The following is a 21970-nucleotide window of genomic DNA, read 5'->3' on the forward strand; positions in this document are numbered from 1 at the left end:
AGTAAAGGAGCCGCCTTGTCTCCCCTCGAACCCGAATCATCCTTGATGGGTGGTTTTGCAGGCAGTTGAGATTTCTCGTGTGGTCACAGAGGGTTTGCGCCTATCTGCACCCTTTGTAACTTCTCCCCATGCCGGGTCAGGCGTCATGATGGAGGGGAGGGGGGTGTGCGTTTCAGGTTCTAGATGCACCCTGACAAGTCCTTTTCAGTGTCTCGGGCCCACAGACCTTCTTGGCCTCCACTGACGACAGCACCCCCGGAGGGGAGAGCGGCCCGATCAGCCAAGCGGACGCTCGGCAGGGCTCGGATTTCCTGGACCGGATGGCGGGCCCGTGCCCGGAGGCCCGCGCGGTGCAGGCCAGGCACAGGATGCGCGGCCGGGCGTGCTCATCCTGGGCATCCGCCGCTGCCGCGGATCCGCCGCGGCCGCCGCCTCCTCCGGGGCCTGGAAACGGCAGGAATCTCCCCACCCCGGCCCCGCTTGCTCCCCCAGCAAGGGGCTGCGGGGCGGAGTCGCCCACCTGTCATCCGAGACGCCCCACGTGGGTCCGCCCGGGTTGGGGGTGGGGGCTGGAGGGAGGGAGAAAAGGCAGAGGCGGCGAGGGAGGCGGGAGTGAGAGTGGGGCGGAGTGAGGAGTGGAGGCGAGGGGCCGAGCAGAGAGGGGAGCTCCCCCAAGCCGCGCCGTCGACGAGCGGAGAGCAGAAGGAAGAATAAAGGGGACCTGTGGTATCCAGACAGGAACAGGTAAGGGGGGCAGGTGAACGGAAGGAGGGGAGCGTCGGGCTGGAGAGAGTGGGGAAAGGATAAGAGGCGGGTGGGAGGAAAGGGCTGCGAGTGGGGGACGAGGTTAGATTAGAAAGGAGAGCGGAAGAACGATTCTAGGGCGTGGAGGGGCCAGGGTCCTTCTAAGAGGGGCTAAAGAGGAACCCGGGCCGCAGCGCCTTTAAGGTTGCCAAGGCGACGGCTCTGGCCAGAGCGAGGCGCATTGACGTCAGCAGTCGGGCGCTGATTGGTTGCAGCCGGGTCGTTTCCGGTGGAGCCGCCGCGGAGCCGCTACCGCAGAGTAGAGCAGGGCTGGGAGGGAAGCGCCCGGACAGCTCAGCCTGCCGCAGCCTCGCACCCGCTGTCCCGCGTCCGCCGCCGCCCGTGCCCAGGTGAGTGGGGTCGACCAGGGGTCCCCGACGCGCCGAGCTTCGCGGCCCCGCCGCCCGTTTGGGGGCGCTGGACCGATCCAAGATGGCGTCACGGGGAGCGACCTGCAGGGGGATGGCCGCACCCCCTGCCCCTCCCCGGCCCCAGCGGGCGCCTCCCCGTAGGCCTCACGCCCCGGGCCGCGCCCCCGGCCCCGAGTCTGCGGCTCCGAGGCCCCCGGGTCGCCGGGACTGCTCCGGTGCGGGACTCACCGGCCGCCCCGCCCGCGCGCGTTCCCCGCGCTCGGCGGCGCTGGGGCCCCCGGCCCTTCGCGGCCATCGCGCCCCTGCCGCCTCCGCACCCGCGCGCCGCGGCCTCCTCGCTCGCCCTCCCCCATTTCCTGAAGGACATCAGTTCGATTTTACTGGAATCCGCCATCGTTCCCCCTAGCATTGCTGGCTGATCTTGAGACTCGGCCGTTCTCGTTTTTCTTTCTAGGGCCTCCTTGTCCTCCTCCCCAGCAGTGGCTTTCTTTCCCCGGGAAAGCCTTCCGGGTGCTCCCCTCCTCCCTCCTGCTCCGTGATTTTAGCTTGGCTCCTGAATTTCATTTTGTCCCCTTTCACCTCCCCTTTTCTGATCTTCGTCCCCGTCCTTCCTCCGTCTTTTCGCCACCGTCGTGGCCTTCCGACTAGAGTAGGATGAAGGAAGGGTAGGCCTCCCTTCTTCATCCTGTGGCCATGATTGTGGCATGAGTGAAGTGAAGGGCACTCTCCTGTCCTTCCTCTCGAAAATAAGTACATGGTCCCTATTAACCCCTGCAGCGCAGTGCAGGTGTAATGCCAAACAGCTACTTTGAGAGATTGTCAAGCGACTGGCCTTTCTAGCAGAGGAAAGAAAGAACGCTTTCTCAAGATGACCCAAAGGAAGTGTTTCTGGCTGGTCTGAGGGTCTGCGGTCTGAATCAGCAAGTTTCCCAAAAGTGTGTTAAATATGCCCTCTCATGTAATCCTTTTGAAACTGAATTTTATCACAATTGAATTGACAAAAGAAAACGGAGTTTTCTTATGAGCAGGTACAATGCAGTGAAAGTTTAAGAGGAGTTAAATAATTTTGCGGGGGGAGGGGAGAAGCTAAATTGTTGGGCTCTTAGTTTTAAGAAGGAATACAGAGTATATCCGATTAAAAATACTAAGACAGTCAAGTTTGGGTTAAGGGGTTCACTTGGTGACCGCATTAATCTTGGGGCATTTTTGTTAATTTGCTCCCTCTGGAAGACCAGCCAGTGTGTTCTTTTTAAGACTTTGTTTCAAACAAAAGGTCAGTTTCACTTGTTAGACCCAGCTCTCTCATTTCTACCCGCCAGAGTCGTGATCTTTGAATGATTTCTCTGATCAGTTAATACATGGATTGATATTCCTGAAACATGTCGGAATATTTTGGAGCATAAAAGATCTGATTTATCATTGTTCTTGGTGGCCTTTGGCATTATTTGAAATGTAGAAAATTCACTGAAGTGGATTATCAGTTCGTATGACGGTCTGACCTGGAAAAGTGGCTGGTATAAATCCAAAATTAAAGAGCCTTTTTTTTTTTTTATTGTGTATTTCTGAAGTAGCGTGGTTCTTTTTCTGTGGCTTTTAATTTATGTGCTTGTCAGGGAGCTACAGACTTTCTCATGGTCTGTTAACTAGTCTGCTTGTGGGGCGCCTGGGTGGCTCAGTCGGTTGAGCCGTTGAGAGTCCGACTTCGGCTCAGGTCAGGATCTCACAGTCTGGGTTCGAGCCCCGCATCGGGCTCTGTGTTGACAGCTCAGAGCCTGGAGCCTGCTTTGGATTCTGTGTCTCCCTCTCTCTCTGCCCCTCCCCTGCTCATGCTCTGTCTCTCTCTGTCTCTCAAAAATGAATAAACGTTAAAAAAAATTAGTCTGCTTGTTATTGACCTTTATTTGTCAAAACAAAATGAATAACAGTGTAGCACTTTGGCTCTTAATCTGGTGTTTCTTTTTTTCTTTTAAATTTAGGGTTTCCTCTCTGGTTTCGTGTGCATTATATTTGGAAAAGACTGATGTGTATTGAATTCATCTGGGAGGGGGAGAGGACCTCAATTTTATTTTCTAATCTTAATGGCGTAATAATTAGGAGTTGGAAGGAAAATAACTTATGACTGTGTTGTTAAACTGGTAAGCTTTAAATTCCGGGGTAAAGTTAGCTGCTGTTATATTTCTACTTACTTTACTTTACATCCAGGTAGTTTGAATCCTCTAAAATTCATTAAATGCAGTTTATCTGTTGATATCTTCATGTCCACTTTTTAAAATGTTTTTATTTATTTTTGAGACAGAGAGAGAGCATGAGCAGGGGCGGGGCAGAGAGAGAGGGAGACACAGAATCTGAAGCAGGCTCCAGGCTCTGAGCTGTCAGCACAGAGCCCGATGCGGGGCTTGAACTCAGGGACTGTGAGATCATGACCTGAGCCGAAGTCAGACGCTCAACCGACTGAGCCACCCAGGCGCCCCTTTCATGTACATTTAAAATTTAACCTGTTTTAGCATTTTTCTGCCCAAAGAAAATGTTTTGACATTTACCTGCCCAAATCTTATATGATTTATTTGGGAAGGTTCTTTGGTTTGTTTTTGCTTTTGTTTTTTTCTGTTAAGGCTATTTTCTTTTACCAGTGTGTTTGTTATCACTTAGGGCTGGGATTTTATAAAAGAATCTGGAATAAAAGGTTGCTTTTAAAATTCGTCTGGAGATCATTTTGTGTTTTTAGAAATTTTGATTATGCTAGTGGTTGGCTAATCAGATCCTTTGCTCCAGGGGTTTGTTGAGCGACATTAGGACACTCGCCCAGGATAGGAGTTAGGTACAGGGAATGTCGGAAGTTCTTCATTGTGCTTCTTTGCTTTCACTTAGAGCGGACTTGTGTGCACTTGTAATTCTCTGTCCTGTTTGCCATTTACACACTTCCCACGTCATCGCGATTTCTTTGCAGGGGGAGAACTGAATGAAGTTCCCTTAGGGTCCTGACTCCTCAGTGGCCCTCCTCCACGGGGGATAGTGCCTGATCCTTCCTCCCAGGAGCGCGGGTTCTTGCCTCTTACTGTTGCTGCCTGCAGAACCCAGATCCCGCGCCAGGAACTAAATGAAACACTTCTTTGGAAGAATGCTATTTATTTCTTTACATATTTTCTTCGCGAACCCCCACCTCCCTGTTTAAAAAAAGAAAATCTCCGGAAAAAAAAGCCCTTGTGATTCAGTTGCCTGATGAATTTCAGTCAAAGGCCAGCTCGGCATGTGCTCTTTAGCAATCGTTTGCCCAAGCCTGTGTGTGTGTGTGTTTTCGCCCGCAGACAGCCATGGCCTCCGGCAGCACCGCCAGTGATGAGGAGCGCAGCCTCCGCGAGTGCGAGCTCTACGTCCAGAAGCACAACATCCAGGCGCTGCTCAAGGATTCCATCGTGCAGTTGTGCACTGCCCGGCCCGAGCGACCCATGGCATTCCTCAGGGAATACTTCGAGAGGCTGGAGAAGGTAAATATACGCGCGGGAGACCCGATGACCCCGGCGACTGTTACACGTAACGCCGTCAAATGTCCCCAATTTGTACCACTTGGAAGAAAAGGAGTTTGGACCAAACGAGAAATCTAAACTAGAGTTTCACAAAAAGAAGTGCAGTTAAGGCATTTCTAGTAATTTTTAACTTCGTGATCGATAGAATGCCTCAAAACAAACCTGCATGGCGAGTTTAGCTGGGTAACGGAGGGCTTCTAAACAGCAGTCCCCGTAACCGTTTTAGTTGACCCATAAACCTGGTTAAAATAACTAGATACGGTTGGTCAGAGGTAGCGGTTGTAGGACGCGAGAAGTTCTGCAGTGCTTGAAAGCAGCTCATGCTTTCGTTTCCTTCCACCAAACGAATGAGCTTCGTAGACCTTCTTTCACCTTTTAAAACTAATGTGATGAAACATTTGGGTCTAGCTTCTGACCAAGCGGGGGATCTGCAGTACAGGCGTCCATTTCACCGTGGACTGTATCTCAGATGAGTCGGGCTGTAGAGCAGAGACGCGAAGGGTGACGTGACCGGTGTCGGAATTTTCCTTTACTTACGGTTTTGGTTAGGACTTGTTTCCTCTTGAAAAAGAGCAATTCAGTTTTTATTCTTTATCGTTCATCCTCATTGCCTGTGTCACTGTGACCTAAGGATATGCTAAGTGCTTTTCTAAGCCGAATGGTAATCAAGGACAATGCTTCAGTTCACTTCCCTCAAGAAATGATGAATGAGAAAGTCTGGAATGTTAAATGCTTTCAGTAGTTTGATTTGTTTCTGTAAATTGAGATGTTTACAGGTTTTTTTATACATACTGAAGCTTTGATGTGGTTTGAAATGATTATGAACCACTTGGGAGGCATTTCTTAGGTATGTGGTGATTAATTATTTAATTGTATAATAGAAATATTTGTAATATATCCCATTTGTTTGGAAAATCTTTTAAGTGGCATACCATATTAGTGAAGAATCTGTGTATACTAAGATTTTAAAAGTGTTTGGGTAGCTCAGTGATCAGACATTTTCTACTACTGTTTTGTTGAAAAGGTGTTTGCTAAAATTGGTGTTTAGTACCATGATTAAGATAATTAACAACAAAAGAACAACTAACCGGTTCCCAGGAACGTGGCCTCGCTGTTTTAGAATTGTATTAGAAAGTCTCGTTTGCTCCGTTGTAAGCAATTTCCAAATGGTTCGTGAAATACTGTAGAGCCAGGCTGCCGTGGGCGTTCCCTGTTTTGAAATAAAGTGCGTTCCTGGAGATCTGGTTCTGAAATGGGTCACTGTAAGGTGATCCCTCTTCGCTTCAGACATCAATAGAAACCAGCGGATGAGGGAATGAAGTGGGTGGGACATTAAGGGTGTGTCTTTTTATAGGGAACATGGAGTGTGTGGTCACTGCAGCGCCTGGGCTTACCCTCCCGCTGCCGAAGCCTCCCTGACAGGGAGGCAAGAAAGCGTCCTTAACGGAGTGTTCTGCAGATGGGATTTTTAGATTTAATGTGTATTAGCCTCTTTACCTCTTAACAAAAGTCCTGGCTGACACACTCCTTCCTGTAACTCAAGGGTCTTTATTTCACACGCGCACATTCCTTTAGCCAGGGTCCAGTGTGGATATCTGGGCTTTTAAGGAACTAGATTTTCAACTTTTCCACAGGTCATTGTTCTGTACGTTAGGTGTTGGGTTTAGTATGTCTGCAAATACACAGTCACATTCTTGTCACCTCCTTTCCTGTGTTAACCAGGGGTCGTGTTTCTGGTACCTTGAGCTACTCAACGAGAAGTGTGCCCCAGACTCACAATTGGTCCATTGGAAAGCTTCTGCGTTTTACTTCAGACTGTCATCTGAAATTGAAGTTCGCACTTGTGCATGTATTTATTAGAACCTTGCCTGTCTGATAGGTCAGAGGAATTTTAATTGCCGTGACCACTGAGTGTCTCCTGTGTGCCAGGTTCTGTGTGAAGCACTTTGCACACATACATACTCCTCATTTCAGATGTGAGACGTAGGTGACTATCCCCATGTTAAGAGGTAGCGGGTAAAACTAAGAAGCGGAGTGACGTGGCTGTGTACACGTGGTGTGGCAGTTAACTTGTACTGGGGCGGCCTACGACCCCCTCCTCCCCCACCCCGATCTCAGTGGCTTACTCTACATAAAGCCCCCGATTGCAGTGGCTGACTACAGAAGACCTTATTTCACTGTCCTGGGCAGCTCTTCTGGGCTCAGCCCCTCCTGTCTTCCTGACTCCACATGTTTCTTGTTCTGGAGCTGAGTGCAAGGAGCAGCCATGGTATAGAGCATGCTGTTGCTCAAGGCGAGAACCACCAGAAGCCCAAGCAGGGCAAACCATCAAAGTGGGCGCAGTATGGTGCGTCCACTTACATTCCAAGGCCACGCCCCACGTCCATTTGCTTGGAAGTTTGTCTCCCCTGTGGGGAAGAGTGGAACGGCGAGGGGGGAGAGAGAACGAGTAATTGTTGGAAGCCTGTTAAGTAAGTGGTGGGGACACTGTGAACTTAAACTCGAGGACGAATGCCGGCAGCCATGAAGTAGATTAGGAGGGTTTTTTGGTGTGTTTTTTGGCTCCTTTTGGCTTTTGTTTTAATACGTGGGAAAACCGAAGAGGGGAGAGGCTGGCAGCAGAATGACAACAGCAAGGAAAAGGATATAAAAATGTATCCTAATATGTACTAGGATTCGATCTCAGTAATGGCTGTGAGTCACCAAGATGAGGTTATATCTGATTGCTGTTTAAAGAGGATCCATGAAACAATGTTAAAAATCAAAATGCTTTTGGTCCTTAAAAATTATCTTAAAAATTCATTTAGATGTCGTTCTAAATGAGATGCCGTTTGTGTCATTTTTCGTGAAATTTTTGTGAAATGCCAATGACAGATTTTTGGAGGTAGAATTTGTGTTTTAATTTATGGCCTTCAGCTAAATTTGAGGAGACACGAGTTTCATAGTTCTTTGTTAGTGTGAGGTGGGAAAACTTACTGGTTATTGGAATTACCAGAAGGAAAATGAAGTGGGTTTTCTGAAAAATGTGTTTAAAAAAATTTTTTTTAAAACATTTATTTAGTTTTGAGAGAGAGAGAGAGCGCAAGCAGGGGAGGAGCAGAGAGAGAGGGAGACACAGAGTCCAAAGCAGGCTCCAGGCCCTGGGCTGTCATCACAGAGCCCTTCTCCGGGCTTGAACTCACAGACCGTGAGATGGTGACCCGAGCTGAAGTCAGCTGCTCAACCGACTGACTGCCCAGGCGCCCCTATGAAAAATGTAGTTTTAAAGAAAATGGTTACATGTTTGCACATGGTTCAAAATTTTGCAAGTACAAAAGGGTGTGACATAATAAAATATAATGAAATGCGTGACATCTGTTTCCTATATAAATACATAATCTAACATAGTATGTAAGATATTTTATCTGAGTAAAATTGTACATTGTTCTATAATACTATATAAATATGTAGTAAAAAGTCCCATTCCATTGTCTTCTTGAGTGCAGCCAGTTTTCTATAGATAATATATGGGCATTTACCTACAAATTCATATATAAAAAAGCTTCCTGTTTCCCAGCAGGTGCATGGCATTCCACTGTATGGAAAAACTATAATTTAACCATTGAGGACCATTTTGGTCGTTTCCACTGTTAGGCTATTACAAACTATTACAAATGATACAATGAGTAACTTAGTATATGTGTTTTATCACCTATATGTATATGTTGGAATAAATTCTTAGAAGTAGAATTTCCGGATTAGTTGGTCAAGAAGTAAATGCATTTGTAATTTAGTATAAAGCATAGTAAGATTGTTTTCATTGTATGTTTTTCTTACTGTGTTTTCTTCTAAGTTTGAAAATTAGAAAATCCAGAGAAATGAGAAACATAAAGCCAAACCTTCTCTCCAGAAAGAATAAAAATCAGGCATGATTCTCCTAATAGAAATTAACATTGTTAATACCTTGATGGTTATCACCCTAGGCTTTGTTGTGGCATATATAAGCTCTTTTATTTGTAGAAGCAGGGCTAAATACCATGTCAGAGAAAAAGTAGGCATCTCATTAATTTCTTTTATCAAAAGTCTTTTTGAAATTATCAGTAAATGCGAATAAGTTCATTTAGAATTTGAAAAATGGTTTAGAAAACTAATGGAGAATGAATGAGTCAAGTGAATGAGAGCCTAGTAGAGAATACGTTCTTGGGTTTGTTTTGTTTTGTTTTTTTTTTTCATTTTTATTTTATATCAAGTATAATAACTTTCTTTACTGCACAGTTAAGAGGCATTTCTTTTTAAGGCCCTGGATCTGAAAAGTAAGAATATTAAAGAGTTTATCTCAGTTTTTATATGAATTGATGTAATGAGATTTTAAAAACAAGTGAACTTTTGGTTTTAATTTCGGTGTAATGAATAATAAATAATAAAGATATTAAAGAATATAAATAATACAGATAATGAAGAATGCTTATAGCTCCTTTGGGAGAAATATTATTAGATCTGATCTTACTTAAATTCTTGGTTACCATCACATCATTTCATAGTTTGTTTATATCTGAGACTCCAGCCAGAATATGAATTCCATAGGCTTAGGACCCTTTCCTGTTGGTTTTGGCATTGTCTTTTCCTAGCACCGACTTGACATGGCAGATCCAGAGAATACTTAAGTGAATTAAGGAAATAACCCAGTAACCTAGACATTGTTGTATCACTTTGCTGTGCCTGAGTGGTTATTTCTAGGTAACAGTTCTTTTGGGGTGTGTGTGTGGTGGGGAATCTTCATGCTGTCTGTAGTAGCATACGGAAACCTAATTCCCCAGGATTTTGTTTCGCAGTTTATTGCTGTTGTGTGCATTATAAGGCATTGTTGCCAATGTATTACCATAACCAGTATCTAATTTTTTATTTGCATGTTATGTGTCCTTGTACTAATGGCTTTTGTTTATTATTAAATATGGTGTCTATTATCATCTGAGGAAACAGTATAGCCCTTTCAGAGTATTTCTTTTCAAACTCGACTCCATTTTTTTTGCATTTGGAACGGGCTTTTCCCCCTTCACTTTCACATTGGTAATAGAGGAAGAGATCTGCAGTGATTGAGATTGGGTCACACTAGGGAGGATACGAGAAGACCAAATTGACATGCTGAAGGATCTCATTTTATAAACGTGTAATTTTTTTCAGGAGGAGGCAAAACAGATTCAGAATCTGCAGAAGGCGAGCGCCCGTGCAGATTCGAGGGAGGATGAGATCTCTCCTCCCCCACCCAACCCAGTGGTTAAGGGCCGGAGGCGACGAGGTGCCATCAGTGCTGAAGTCTACACGGAGGAAGATGCTGCGTCGTACGTTAGAAAGGTAGTTCTGCTGTCCGCACGATGGGGCAATGTTTTCGGGACCCACATGGTCGTCCGCTAGCCGCCTGTGGTGATGCCTGCACCATTTTGAATAGTAAAACACAGGATGGGTTGTACTTCGTCCTGTATGGTTCTTGGGTCCCGGGGAACAGGTTACTGTACTAACTAACATGCCATTAGAGGAAATAACTAACAATGATTGTAAAACAGCGAACGGCTGTATTGGGGGGTTTTCTTTTCCATGTTGCTTTGCAGAAGAAGCGGGCAGTGTTTTTTCTCTTGAATCATGGTTTCTTTTTGACATCCCGTAACTCATGTTGTGACTTTGAACCTTTTATCCTGGAAGCTTCCTTCCTCCTTTTGGCTCTTCCTTGGAGCCAGCCTGCCATTTTGAGTTCTGCTATTGGCCTGAAGGGGGAAGAGAGTTGTCCTGACGAGAGGCTTGCGAAGCTCATAGTACGTGGTCACAGTTTAAAAAATGACTAATTGTCATAAACTGCTTAGTTTTGCCTCAAAATCATGACCTTGCAAGGTGTTATGGTTTGTGACTTTAGTCGTTGACTGGAAACCAAGTATGAGCCTTCAATATAGGCTTGGTTGTAGGAAAGGGGATTAGTCAGTCAATATTTATTGAGTACTTTGTAGATCACAGATAGTACAAGCGTGTGGTGTTAGTTAACTCAAAGCAGTCTTGTTTAAATACCATAGCGTATCTTGACGTTTAATTGAAATGCACGTTCAGACATGATCTGGTTTTGGTTTATGGAATTGTCATTGGATCTTCTGTTCTTTTCCAGGTTATACCAAAAGATTATAAGACAATGGCTGCTTTAGCCAAAGCCATTGAAAAGAATGTGCTCTTTTCACATCTTGATGACAATGAGAGAAGGTAGGTTCGGGTTCTTGGTTATACTGTTTTTTCAGAACACCCGTGGTCCCAAACTGGTCTGCTCACTGCGGCAAGTTTTGATAATCTTTCTCCCGATGATGGTCCAGCCTGAAGATCTGGGAGCTTTAAGTCAAAGGGTGGTGTTTGGAATCCATAGAAGGTGCACATGAGGTGTGACTTGAGACCTTGTGTGTCTTGCAGTGATATTTTCGACGCCATGTTTCCGGTTTCCTTTATTGCCGGAGAGACCGTGATTCAGCAAGGTAAGGGCTGCTGCTTCCGCGGCCTGCAGTGCTGTGGGCCTGCAGGATTTTGTTAATTGGAGTTTGTTTTCTTCTTTTCGGCCTGCCATTTTCCTTCTGTTCTGCTGGATTTTCCGATTTCTTTCTTTCTTTTTTTGTTTTTGAGTATCGTTGACACACAATGCTATATTGTTTTCAGGTGTACCATTTACTGATTTGACAAGTTTGTACATTAAGCTGTGTTCACGACGGCTGTAGTACCACCGGTCCCTTTGTAGGACTATGACGGTGTCACTGACTGAATCCCCTAGGCTGTGCCTTTCTTCTCCGTGACTCACTCATTCTGTGACCGGAAGCCTGTCCCACTTCCCTTTGCCCATTTTGCCCTTCCCCCCACCCCCTGGCAGCCTTCGGTTTGTTCTCTGTATTTATAGGTCTGATTCTGCTTTTCAGGTGTCTGTTCATTTGTGGGTGTGTGTGCTTTTTCTTTAAGATTCTTCTTACGAGTGGAGTCATAGGATATTTGTCTTTCTCAATCTGACTTATTTTACTTAGAATAATGCCCTCTAGGTCCATCCATGTTGTTGCAAATGGCACGGTCTTCTGATTTTTTTTTTTTATGGCTGTATAATGTTCCATTACTTTCCTTATTCATTCACCTGTGGATGGACACTTAGGGTACTTCTGTATCTTGGCTATTGTAAACAGTGCTGCGGTAAACATAGGGCTGCATAGATCATTTCAAATTCGTGTGTTCATTTTCTTCGGGTAAATACCCAGTAGTGGAATTATTGGATCACTGGTATTTCTATTTTTCATTTTTTAAAATGGTTTAACGTATTCTAATGGCAGACTTAACGTGGACAGCACAGAAGATCAACAACGTTAAAACCATGTACTTGCGTGTAGGACAACTCAGAAAAGCGTAGTGAATGGATCACATCTACTGTCTGATAAGAATGCTGCAAACACTATTTAGTTGTCATCAATATACTTGTTTTAAGAAAATCCAAAGGTTGGCATTGTCCAGAAAAACGTAACAGGTTTATTTGTTATCGTTATATAAAGTTAAACTGCTGAAACGTGTTCACTGAGACATTTTGACTTGCATTAATGCTTTATGCCCCCGCATTTATATTAAAAATTCACACATGGGTGCCTGGGTGGCTCAGTCAGTTAGGCGTCCGACTTTGGCTCAGGTCATGATCTGGCGGGTCATGAGTTCAAGCCCCGCGTTGGGCTCTGTGCTGACAGCTCAGAGCCTGCAGCCTGCAGCCTGCTTTGGATTCTGTGTCTCCCTCTCTCTACCCCTCCCCCACTTGTACTCTCTGTCTCTGTCTCTCTCTCAAAAATAAATACTAAAAAAAGTTTTCTGTGCAAAATATTAATATGTTATTATATATTATATATAATTATAATATTAATACTAATAAATACACATTTTAAAAGTTTTGCTGTGCAAAAACTTTTTTTTGTTTGTTAAGTAAATTTATTTGAGAGAGAGAAAAGCCCAAGCAGGGTCTGCGCTAATAGCACAGAGCCTGATGGGGAGCTCAATGTCAGGACCCTGGGATCATGACCTGAGCCAAGATCGAGAGAGTCAGATGCCTGACCGACTGAGTCACCCAGGGGCCCCTGCGAAAGCTTTTGATTTTGATGTAGTCCCTTGCCTACGGAGACATATCTAGAAAAATGTTGCTGTGGCTGACGGGAGAGAAATACTGTTTTCTCTTACAGGATTTTTATGGTTTCAGGTCTCATATTTAGATCCTTAATCCATTTTGAGTTTATTTTTGTGTATTATGTTAGAAAGTGGCCCAGTTTCATTCTTTTGCACGTAGTGTCCAGTTTCCCCAGCACCATTTGTTGAAGAAATTGTCTTTTCCCCATTGTGTATTCTTGCTTCCTTTGTCGTAGATTAAGTGAGCATATACTTGTGTGTTTATTTCTAGGCTCTGTTCTGTTTCCTTGATCTGTGTGTCTCGTTTTGTGTTAGTACCATACTGTTTTGTTTACTGAACTTTGTAGTCTATCTTGAAGTCTATCTGGTATTGTGATACCTCCAGCTTTGTTTTTCTTAGGATTGCTTTGGTTATTTGGGGTCTTCTGTGATGCCATACAAATTTTTAGTATTATTTCTTCTAGTTTTGTGAAAAATGCTGTTGATATTTTGATAGGGGTCATACTGAGTCTGTAGATTGCTTTAGGTAATATGGACATTTTAACAACATTAACTCTTTTAGTCCTATGACCATGGAATAGCTTTCTGTTTGTCTTTGTCATCTTTCATTTCTGTCATTTGTGATTTACGGTTTTTAGAGTACAGATCTTTTACCTCTTTGGTTTATTCCTCGGTAGTTTATTCCTTTTTGGTGCACTTGTAAATGGTGTTACTTTTTAAATTTCTCTTCCTGCTACTTTGTTACTAGTGTATAAAAATGCTGTTGATTTCTGACTATTAATTTTGTATCCTGCCACTTGACTGAATTCATGAATTGCTTCTCGTACTTTTTGGTTGGAGTCTTTAGGATTTTCTATGTATAGTGTTGTTTGTGTTGTTTGCAGACAGTGACAGTTGAAACTTCTTGCCAATATGGATGCCTCATTTCTTTTTTGTGCTGATCGCCGTGGCTAGGACTTCAGTTCTGTGTTAAGTAAAAGTGGTGAGAGTGGACATCCTTGTCTTGTTCCTGAACAGAGAGGGAAAGGCTCTCAGTTTTTCGCCTTTGATTCTGATGTTAGCTGTTTGTTTTTTGCATACGGCCTTTTGTTGTGTTGAAGTATGTTCCTTGTAAAGTTAATACCTATTCTCCCCTAACTATTTGAACAAATAGAGGAGGAAAGCAAGCTTCCAGATACATGCTCCAAGGCCAGCATTACCCTGATGCCAAAACCAGACAGATACCACAGGAAAAGAAAACTATAGGCCAATATCACTGAGAACACAGATGCAAAAATCCTCAACAAAATATTCACATTCGGCAAGACATTGAAAGGATCGTTCATCACAGTCAGGCAGGCTTTATTCTGGGGATGCAAGAATGGTTCGATATTTGTAAATCAATCAGTGTCCTATACCACCACATCAACAAGACAGATGCTGAAAATCACATGATCCGCTCAACTGATCCTTTTTTTTTTTTTTTAATTAAAATCCTTTGAACTTTGGGGCGCCTAGGTGGCTCAGTCCGTTAAGCGTCCGACTTCGGCTCAGGTCATGATCTCGCGGTCCATGAGTTCAAGCCCCGCGTCGGGCTCTGTGCTGACAGCTCAGAGCCTGGAGCCTGTTTCAGATTCTGTGTCTCCGTCTCTCTGACCCTCCCCCGTTCATGCTCTGTCTCTCTCTGTCTCAAAAGTAAATAAACGTTAAAAAAAAAAAAAAAAATCCTTTGAACTAAAAGGCACACTTTCCCTAAAGGACTACTGTTTTCTCTAGTATCTGATACAGTTTTGTTTATAGTAACTTTTGGAGGATATTGCATTTTAATTTTGAATGTTGTGTGAGATTTTAGAGCCGTATATATTTCGTATATCCTTTATATTATTAACCACTTACAGAGTAAAATAAAGTAGGAAGCGGCAAAGCAGTTGCATTCTGAATCGCATAGCACATCTGTTTGTAAGGTTCTCGGGCTTCTGATTCTTAGCTTTTTTGCCTTGTGTATTAACATGGATCTAACCTTATGGGTATCCCCCTCCCCTGTTTTCTTTTATTTACTCTTGATATTTTCATGGGTGTTCATAATCCGTGAGTTTTCCAGTGTAGTGATAGTCTGATATTTTGTTACTTACTCTGTTTGTTTTGTTGTCGTGATCATGTAACGGGTACTGTCTTTCTACACATACAGCTTTTTTTTCTTTTTAAGTTATTTTTCAGAGCTGTTCTTTACCATGAGATGACTAAAAAATTGATCAATTTTATGGCTTTAAAAATATATCGTTGGACTTTTCTTCCTGAAAGGTTGTATTAATTTATGACACGCTTTCTTTGACGGCACCTCTGTAAAATAAATTTATTTTTACATTAATTTGATAGTTCTGATGTATGTTTCCTCAATTTGCATTATACACCTAACTTTTTGTACTCTGTTTTAGGTGATGAAGGGGATAACTTCTATGTGATTGATCAAGGAGAGATGGATGTAAGATTTCATAATAGAAATATGTTGATAGTCGTAAAGGTGAATGTGTCGATACTGATTACTTGTAAGAGTTTCTGAAGGGCTGTTAAAAGCCTCGTATGTCAAATTCCAGCAACATCTTTTGCCAGGTATTTTAAATGACACAGAGAAACTTTTTAACCTATCGAAAGGCAATTTCGTTCGCTAGACATTCAGTTTAAATCTCTTGCTGGAGTCCCCGGTTAAGGCGCGTGTGCCTACTGTGTGGTAAGGTAGATGTGAGGGAGACTGTCCATCAGACCTGGGAGTTGGCGCTGAGACTTGGTACAGCTCTCTTGATCCTGTGAACCTTGTTTACAAGGGAAATGGGCATAATAACAGCACTGCTGTCGCAGGATCATTAGTTCAGTGCCGTCTGCACGAGGCACGGCACTCTCGAAATGTACACGCAGTTAGCGCTTCGTTTACCTCTGCCCTGATCCTCCCCGTGGGGAACGTTCTCATGTCGGGTAATTAAGCCCGTGAATCACAGACACTCGGGTTTGCGCTGCTGTGTACTACAAACATCATGTATTCCGGTTTAGAAACCAAGTTCAGTATTCTGGCTCCTTGGAAGGTGTTTCATCCCAGTGTGTTTGTGTGTGTAGGAAACAACCGGTCCTTTGTCATTTGCCTTTTAGGTCTATGTCAACAACGAATGGGCAACCAGCGTTGGGGAAGGAGGCAGCTTTGGGGAACTCGCTTTGATCTATGGAACGCCTAGAGCCGCCACTGTCAAAGCAAAGACGAATGTGAAACTGTGGGGTATCGACCGGGACAGCTACAGAAGAATCCTCATGGTGAGCCGGCACACCTCTTGGAGTGCGACGTAGAATTCAGTCTGTGTCACGGGCGTTTGAGTCGTATCGCCAAGTCTTTTAGAACAAATGTCTGGCTGCAAATAACACGGGAGACAAATGTGGTGCGTCTGTAGTGGTCAGCCCACGTTTGGGAACGTCCCCATTTGCACGTCAGGTAGCTTGCCAGGTGCTGCTTCTGAGAGCACGAAGTGCCTTACGGCTGTTCGCAAGTAACCCGCTTCCCTAAACGGCAGGGGGGTTGTCGGTAGTGCAGACGTCCCCTCGGAAGACTGGAGGAAGGAACAAAATGATAAAACCATTGGAACGTTCTGCTCATGTGGAACCTTGTGACAGGTGTATAGAGTAGTTTCAGATGTTAAGTGCCAGCTGCTGGCATTCGTCCTCTTGAATGGTTTCCTTAAATTTGTGCCGTGCCTGTCTGGCTATTTGACAGTCTGCAGTTGGACGTACTTCGAACATTTGCTGTGTTTGGGGGATGTGTATGTGTAGGTAGACGTATACGCGCCTGTAAGGACGTTCCAGAGGACTGTGCTCCCCCGTCTCCTTCCTCCAGATACTTGGCGTTTACCAAACCTCACAGATAAGACAGCTTGGTTAGGTCAGGGGCTAGGGGACTGTTTTCGGTAGAAGGTCTACAAGTGGTAGCCGTTTTCTTTCCTTAGTTCTGTGGGAGATTGGGGTCGTGGGGAAGAACCCTGGGCTGGAGACACGTTCAGCTCTAGTCACTCATGTAACCTGGTAGCTTTTTTGGAGAATTGATGGTGCGTTTGGCATTTCATTAATTGGTTGTCCTAGGCACCTTCTTTGGCCATATGCCTGGTCTGACTTTTAAGAGCGAGTTACTCAGCTGTTTATTAAGCTGAACCAGCGGCTTTGCCGTCTTCAACACGAAGCATCAAGAAGCATCAGCAAGCTTTGACTTTTTTTCTTTTTTAATGTTTACTTAACATTTAATATTTATTCCACAGCATTATGTGATAATTACACATTTTTAAGATCACTTTTTTTTTTTCCATTTATAGGGAAGCACGCTGAGAAAGCGGAAGATGTATGAGGAGTTTCTTAGTAAAGTATCTATTTTAGGTGAGTTTTGGAAGATTGCACGGAGAATTGTTAAATTGAAGTGTTAGTGATACATGCTTATGTCATAAAAACTGCCCTGGTTATCAACTTACGTTTTTTTTTTTTTTTTTTTTTTTGCTAACAGTAATGAAAAACACAAAGTTGAAGTTTGACCAAGTTAGAAGTAATTTTACAGTGTATTTAATCTACTAGTCTATGACACACCTCTTTACTAGTGGTGGACGTGGGAAAAACTTCCTGGAATTATGTGCTACTCATTCCTCTGGGAGAGACAGAAAGGCTAAAAGTGTCCTCCTTTGCTGATGGACATTGGCAGTCATTCCCCCTCTGATTTCTGTCTCTGTTGCTCCGTCGGTGAGTTCACTGGTTCAGGAGAGTCGAGCGTTTCCACGAATGCCTTTTCTCTGTAGAAAAATTAGGTGTCATTTTCTGATTTTCTCTGAAGAAGTGCTGGAAGTTTCTTGAAATTGAGTAAAGCAGGTTAACTGGACACAGTTGTATTTTGTTTCACGGCCTCACAGATGTTGTTACAACCTGCTCTGGGGGGGGGGGGGGTGGTGATTCTTAGGGAATAGTCTTCTGCCATTTTGTTAGAGCGAGTTGACTTCTCCCCCCTTGTTTGTCCTTTCTCTGAGTGGGTTACATTTACTTAATGACTTGGGTTTCCGTTTGGCTTTGGGGAACTGTTGTCCGGTTCTCCTCGTGGGTTTCATAAATTCAACTTCGGGTTTAAATAGGTAAGTTATTTCTGTGAACCTCTGGGGTAGTACGGATGGCGACACTCTATGACTTTTGGGTCTTGATTTGCATTGATGGTGTTCTTTAGGAAGACTTAATGATTACATTTTTTATTCCTTTACCATTGGGTGCAGTTGATAAGTTAACCTGGCCACTGGACCACTGAAGTAAGGATCTAAGAGTTATCTGTAAGTAGTAGGAGGATCTTGGTGAGACTTGAGGTGATTGAAGAGAGGCGCCATGTTGAACCTGCAACACTACTAGAATATTAAATGGGCATGGCTATGTGACTCATCGTTTTGATAGTTTTGACATTTTTAGCAGTGACAACTAGCGTAGAGAAATTCTTTTGATTCTTGCCTTTCAGAATCTCTGGACAAGTGGGAACGTCTCACAGTCGCTGATGCGTTGGAACCTGTTCAGTTTGAGGATGGGCAGAAGATTGTGGTGCAGGGTGAACCAGGGGACGAGTTCTTCATTATTTTAGAGGTAACGGAGCCTGTGTTTGATATTGGGGGGAAAAAGCAGTACACCATAAGAGAGAAAAGGGGCTCATTCTGATTTCCAGCTTCACTTTTTAGTAATACCTGATAGATTTTATTTAAAAATTATCTTTCACTTAGAAATGGTGTTGTGCCAGGCCACCGTATTTTAAATGAGTTGGAGTCCGTTCTGGAAGGGCTGTTCAGGAAGTAATGGCCAGATTCTGAGCTCCTCGATCTTTTATCATGCAAGCCAAGTGAAACTTACCCACTTAGCGTAACAAACTATTACGGGTCTGTACCGTCCTTGTTAAAATCGTATGTCTGGACCATTTGGCAAATAAGGGTTAAAGGCAAGCGTGTAAAGGCTGAAAGCTACTATGTTTTCTATCTTCACAATTCATGGAAATGCATAGCAGATACTCCTGCCCGCCAACCAGAGCCTAAAGAGCAGATTTTGTAGGAATGTGGCTCAGTAGATGCTAATTGCTAAAAGCCAGGAGTCGAGCGACTGTTTCTTTGGAAGGCCAGTTGGTAAGTGACTGAGGCTTTGTGAGACGTGGGGTTTCTGTCGCAAAGACTCAGTGCTCGCACTTCGACTCAGCGCAAGAGTGCAGCGCAGAAGCGGCCAGAGACGGCGTGTAAATGCGTTGGTGTGTTCCTGTAACGTTTCATTTATAAAAACAGGTGGCGAGTTTGGGTTGGGCCCCCCCGGCTGCGGTTTGCCAACCCGAGTCTCAGCCCTTTGGCTCCTGGGTGTGAGAAGGGGCTCCGGCAGGGCCGTGGGGCAGAAGGGGACTGGAGCTCACGTCGTGACTCTCTTGAGTCATCTTCTACGCGAACGGGAGGATTTGAAATCGCCGCCGCATCTTTTTTTTAATTTTTCTAGGACAAAGTAGCCCCACTTGCAACTGCAGAGGGCCACCCTGGATTTGAAAGTATCTGTTTTGCCATTTGGTGGTTTTATTACAGGGCTCAGCTGCTGTGCTACAACGTCGGTCAGAAAACGAAGAGTTTGTCGAAGTGGGAAGATTGGGGCCTTCTGACTATTTCGGTACGTGGCTGTCCTTCAAGTACGTAGTTTGAGTCCCCTCTCGGGGAGATAACGCTGAGCGGTCTCTCTTCGTTCTGTCTTTCTCCCGAATTTTACTTTTTCACTGTAGTCTTTTTGGCTCTCCGAGAGAGGGAGATTGTGACCTTTGCCCATCAGTAGTCCGGTCGCCGACGGTCTCCTGTCGGTCGTGTTTAAGTGCGGATGTTGTGGGGCCTGTGCTGGGCTTGAAGAGCGGTAGACGCGGCCTCCCCGTGTCTTGGAAGCGCCCCCGCGGGGGTGCTCCCGGGACGTCCGCCTCCCCTGACCCGTGTCCCCCCTTCGCAGGTGAGATCGCGCTCCTGATGAACCGTCCTCGCGCTGCCACGGTGGTCGCTCGCGGCCCTTTGAAGTGCGTGAAGCTGGACCGACCCCGATTTGAGCGCGTCCTCGGCCCGTGCTCAGATATCCTCAAGCGAAACATCCAGCAGTACAACAGTTTTGTGTCGCTGTCTGTCTGAGACCCGCCTCCCGTGCCTCCCTGTCGTCCTGTCCCTGGTCCGTGCCTCCCTCGCGCAGACGGCTTCCCCCCTCCTGGCAGCACGGCGGCTTCTCGTCTGTTTGTATTCAAAGTCGCTTCTATCGCACCGTTTTTCATGTGGAGCGTTGACCGGATGCCCCGACGCAGTTAAATAAACAGAGTTCTGTGGAGACTCCGCTGTTAACTGCTTTTCTCTCTGTGCAGTGGTAGTTGCTCAGCCCGGGCGGGGCACCCCCTGCGCCGCCGGCCGCGTAGGGCAGGGGGGTGACAGTGCGAGGGGCTTCTGTCGCTCAGTGACACAACTTTCTGGTTACCGTAGGCATATTTTAGACTGTACTCGTGTGCTGTACTGCTTTATAGAATTAATGATTTCTCATTAAGCTCTGAGGATTAGGAAAAACAGACCTAGAAAAATCCTAGTATAGTAGAAAGACATCTGCCTGTACTTAAACTAGCTTAAGGGTGGGAAAACGCCCATTTTTGCTAAGGATCGGATGGACGTGATCTGTTGAGTTCTTTCTTTTGTTTTCCCTTCATCAGAATTTTTGTCAAGCCCCTTCTCCTGGTCTTGTGTCCTGTTGTTAGTGCTTCCCAGTTCTGCCATGTGTAGATGTGGCTATCTCTGCCTGCCTTTTGAGTTTGAAACCAGATCTAGGCTGCAAACACTGAGTTACGGATTAACTACGTCTGCCTCAGCTCAAAAATTCTGATTAGACCCGTATTTACCCAGCTAGTGCCAAATGCTGATCACCAGATGCCGAGTCGGGAATAAGGATTTGAGGCCTACGCTCTTGGTCGTTACCTTAGAGCTCTTGGCTAAATGTACGTGGTCCAGTTGACTCCGGGATTCCCTCCTGTGTTCATTAAACACCGACTGCAGGAGACTGAGTTTGCTGGGAATAGAACACACGGGACGAATGTCCTAGCAGAAAAATGGAGGTGGTGTTGGTAAAGGGAGAGGTGCCAGGGGCACAGAGTTCAGTGCTGGGGTCTCTGTGCCGCTAAATTCCCTGGGGCGGGAGATTTGGGAAGAGTGTTCTACACGGGCTGGGGGGGTGAGGAGTTCCACTTTTCCATTTAGCATTTCTTTCCCTGGCAAACGTTCTTGATGTCTTACAGCAAACTTGTGTTTCGAGTCTTCACCGTATTTCAGTCTTTTCCAGCCTCAACATCCTTCTCTGTTACATTATTCCATGTGCCCCAGTGCTAACCCAGTGGTTGATTTTTATTTTTGTTATTTTTTTTTAAACAAAATTTCACAGTTCTGTCATGTTAGGCACTTTTGTTTTCATTGTGATTTACATATAATGTACGGTTACATTGGGGAGTGACTGCAAGCGTTTTTCCATCTGTGGGCAACTGGCTGTGATTATCAGTCCCCTTCCAGCCCTTTCCCGGGGAATTTAAATTGGTCATGGCAGGTTTGGTTCATAGATTTGAACGGTTTTCAGGTTGTTAACTCAGTTGGGAGGATAAATCTGGGAAAGGGGTTTTATTTACATTTTAGTGTGATGGCCACCACATTACAAATTTTTGTATTTTTCAAAATTACACTAAATGAAGGTTTTCTGATCTGTACTTTGTGTTTAGCTATCTTTTCTATTTAAAAATGAAAAATAAAAGTTCTGTTCTTATTAGCTTAAAGCTTGATTTAATCTTTGTTTAAATGCCAAAACTGTACTTAACTGAATTATTTAGAATGCCGTAAGTTTGCACAGTTTCATATATGTATATAATCATGTTCACGTGTATTTAGATACATATAATGCCTTCTAAATGAGTTTTGCTCTTAAATCATTTGGCTTGCTGTTTACTCCCTTTTGTAGTTTTTAATCTAAGGAACTTTAAGTCTAAACTGAAAAGTTATCACATTTAAAGCTTTCTCTTTGTGCAATCTTTGAGTATATGTGAGAAATCACAACTGGCATAATTTGTCTTAGTTGATATTCAGGGCT

General features: G+C 44.6%; 1 protein-coding gene across 2 annotated transcripts; it reads left to right on the forward strand.

Moving 5' to 3' along the window:
- Positions 1-370: 370 nt before the first annotated feature.
- PRKAR1A (protein kinase cAMP-dependent type I regulatory subunit alpha) lies at positions 371-20187 on the forward strand. 2 transcript variants are annotated; one of them, XM_045489540.1, is made up of 12 exons: positions 394-744; positions 1020-1154; positions 4481-4660; positions 9860-10030; positions 10827-10918; positions 11120-11181; positions 15256-15302; positions 15962-16120; positions 17164-17224; positions 18330-18451; positions 19417-19498; positions 19823-20187. In XM_045489540.1, exons 3-12 carry the CDS (start codon positions 4487-4489, stop codon positions 19993-19995), a joined length of 1143 nt encoding a protein of 380 aa, XP_045345496.1. In that variant the 5' UTR covers positions 394-744; positions 1020-1154; positions 4481-4486; the 3' UTR covers positions 19996-20187. The 2 variants fall into 2 exon arrangements, with proteins under 2 accessions (XP_045345497.1, XP_045345496.1); XM_045489541.1 differs by lacking the exon at positions 1020-1154 and having other exon boundaries at positions 371-744.
- The last annotated feature ends 1783 nt before the right edge of the window (positions 20188-21970 follow it).

Source organism: Leopardus geoffroyi, chromosome E1, assembly GCF_018350155.1.
Source record: "Leopardus geoffroyi isolate Oge1 chromosome E1, O.geoffroyi_Oge1_pat1.0, whole genome shotgun sequence".
NCBI lineage: Eukaryota > Metazoa > Chordata > Mammalia > Carnivora > Felidae > Leopardus > Leopardus geoffroyi.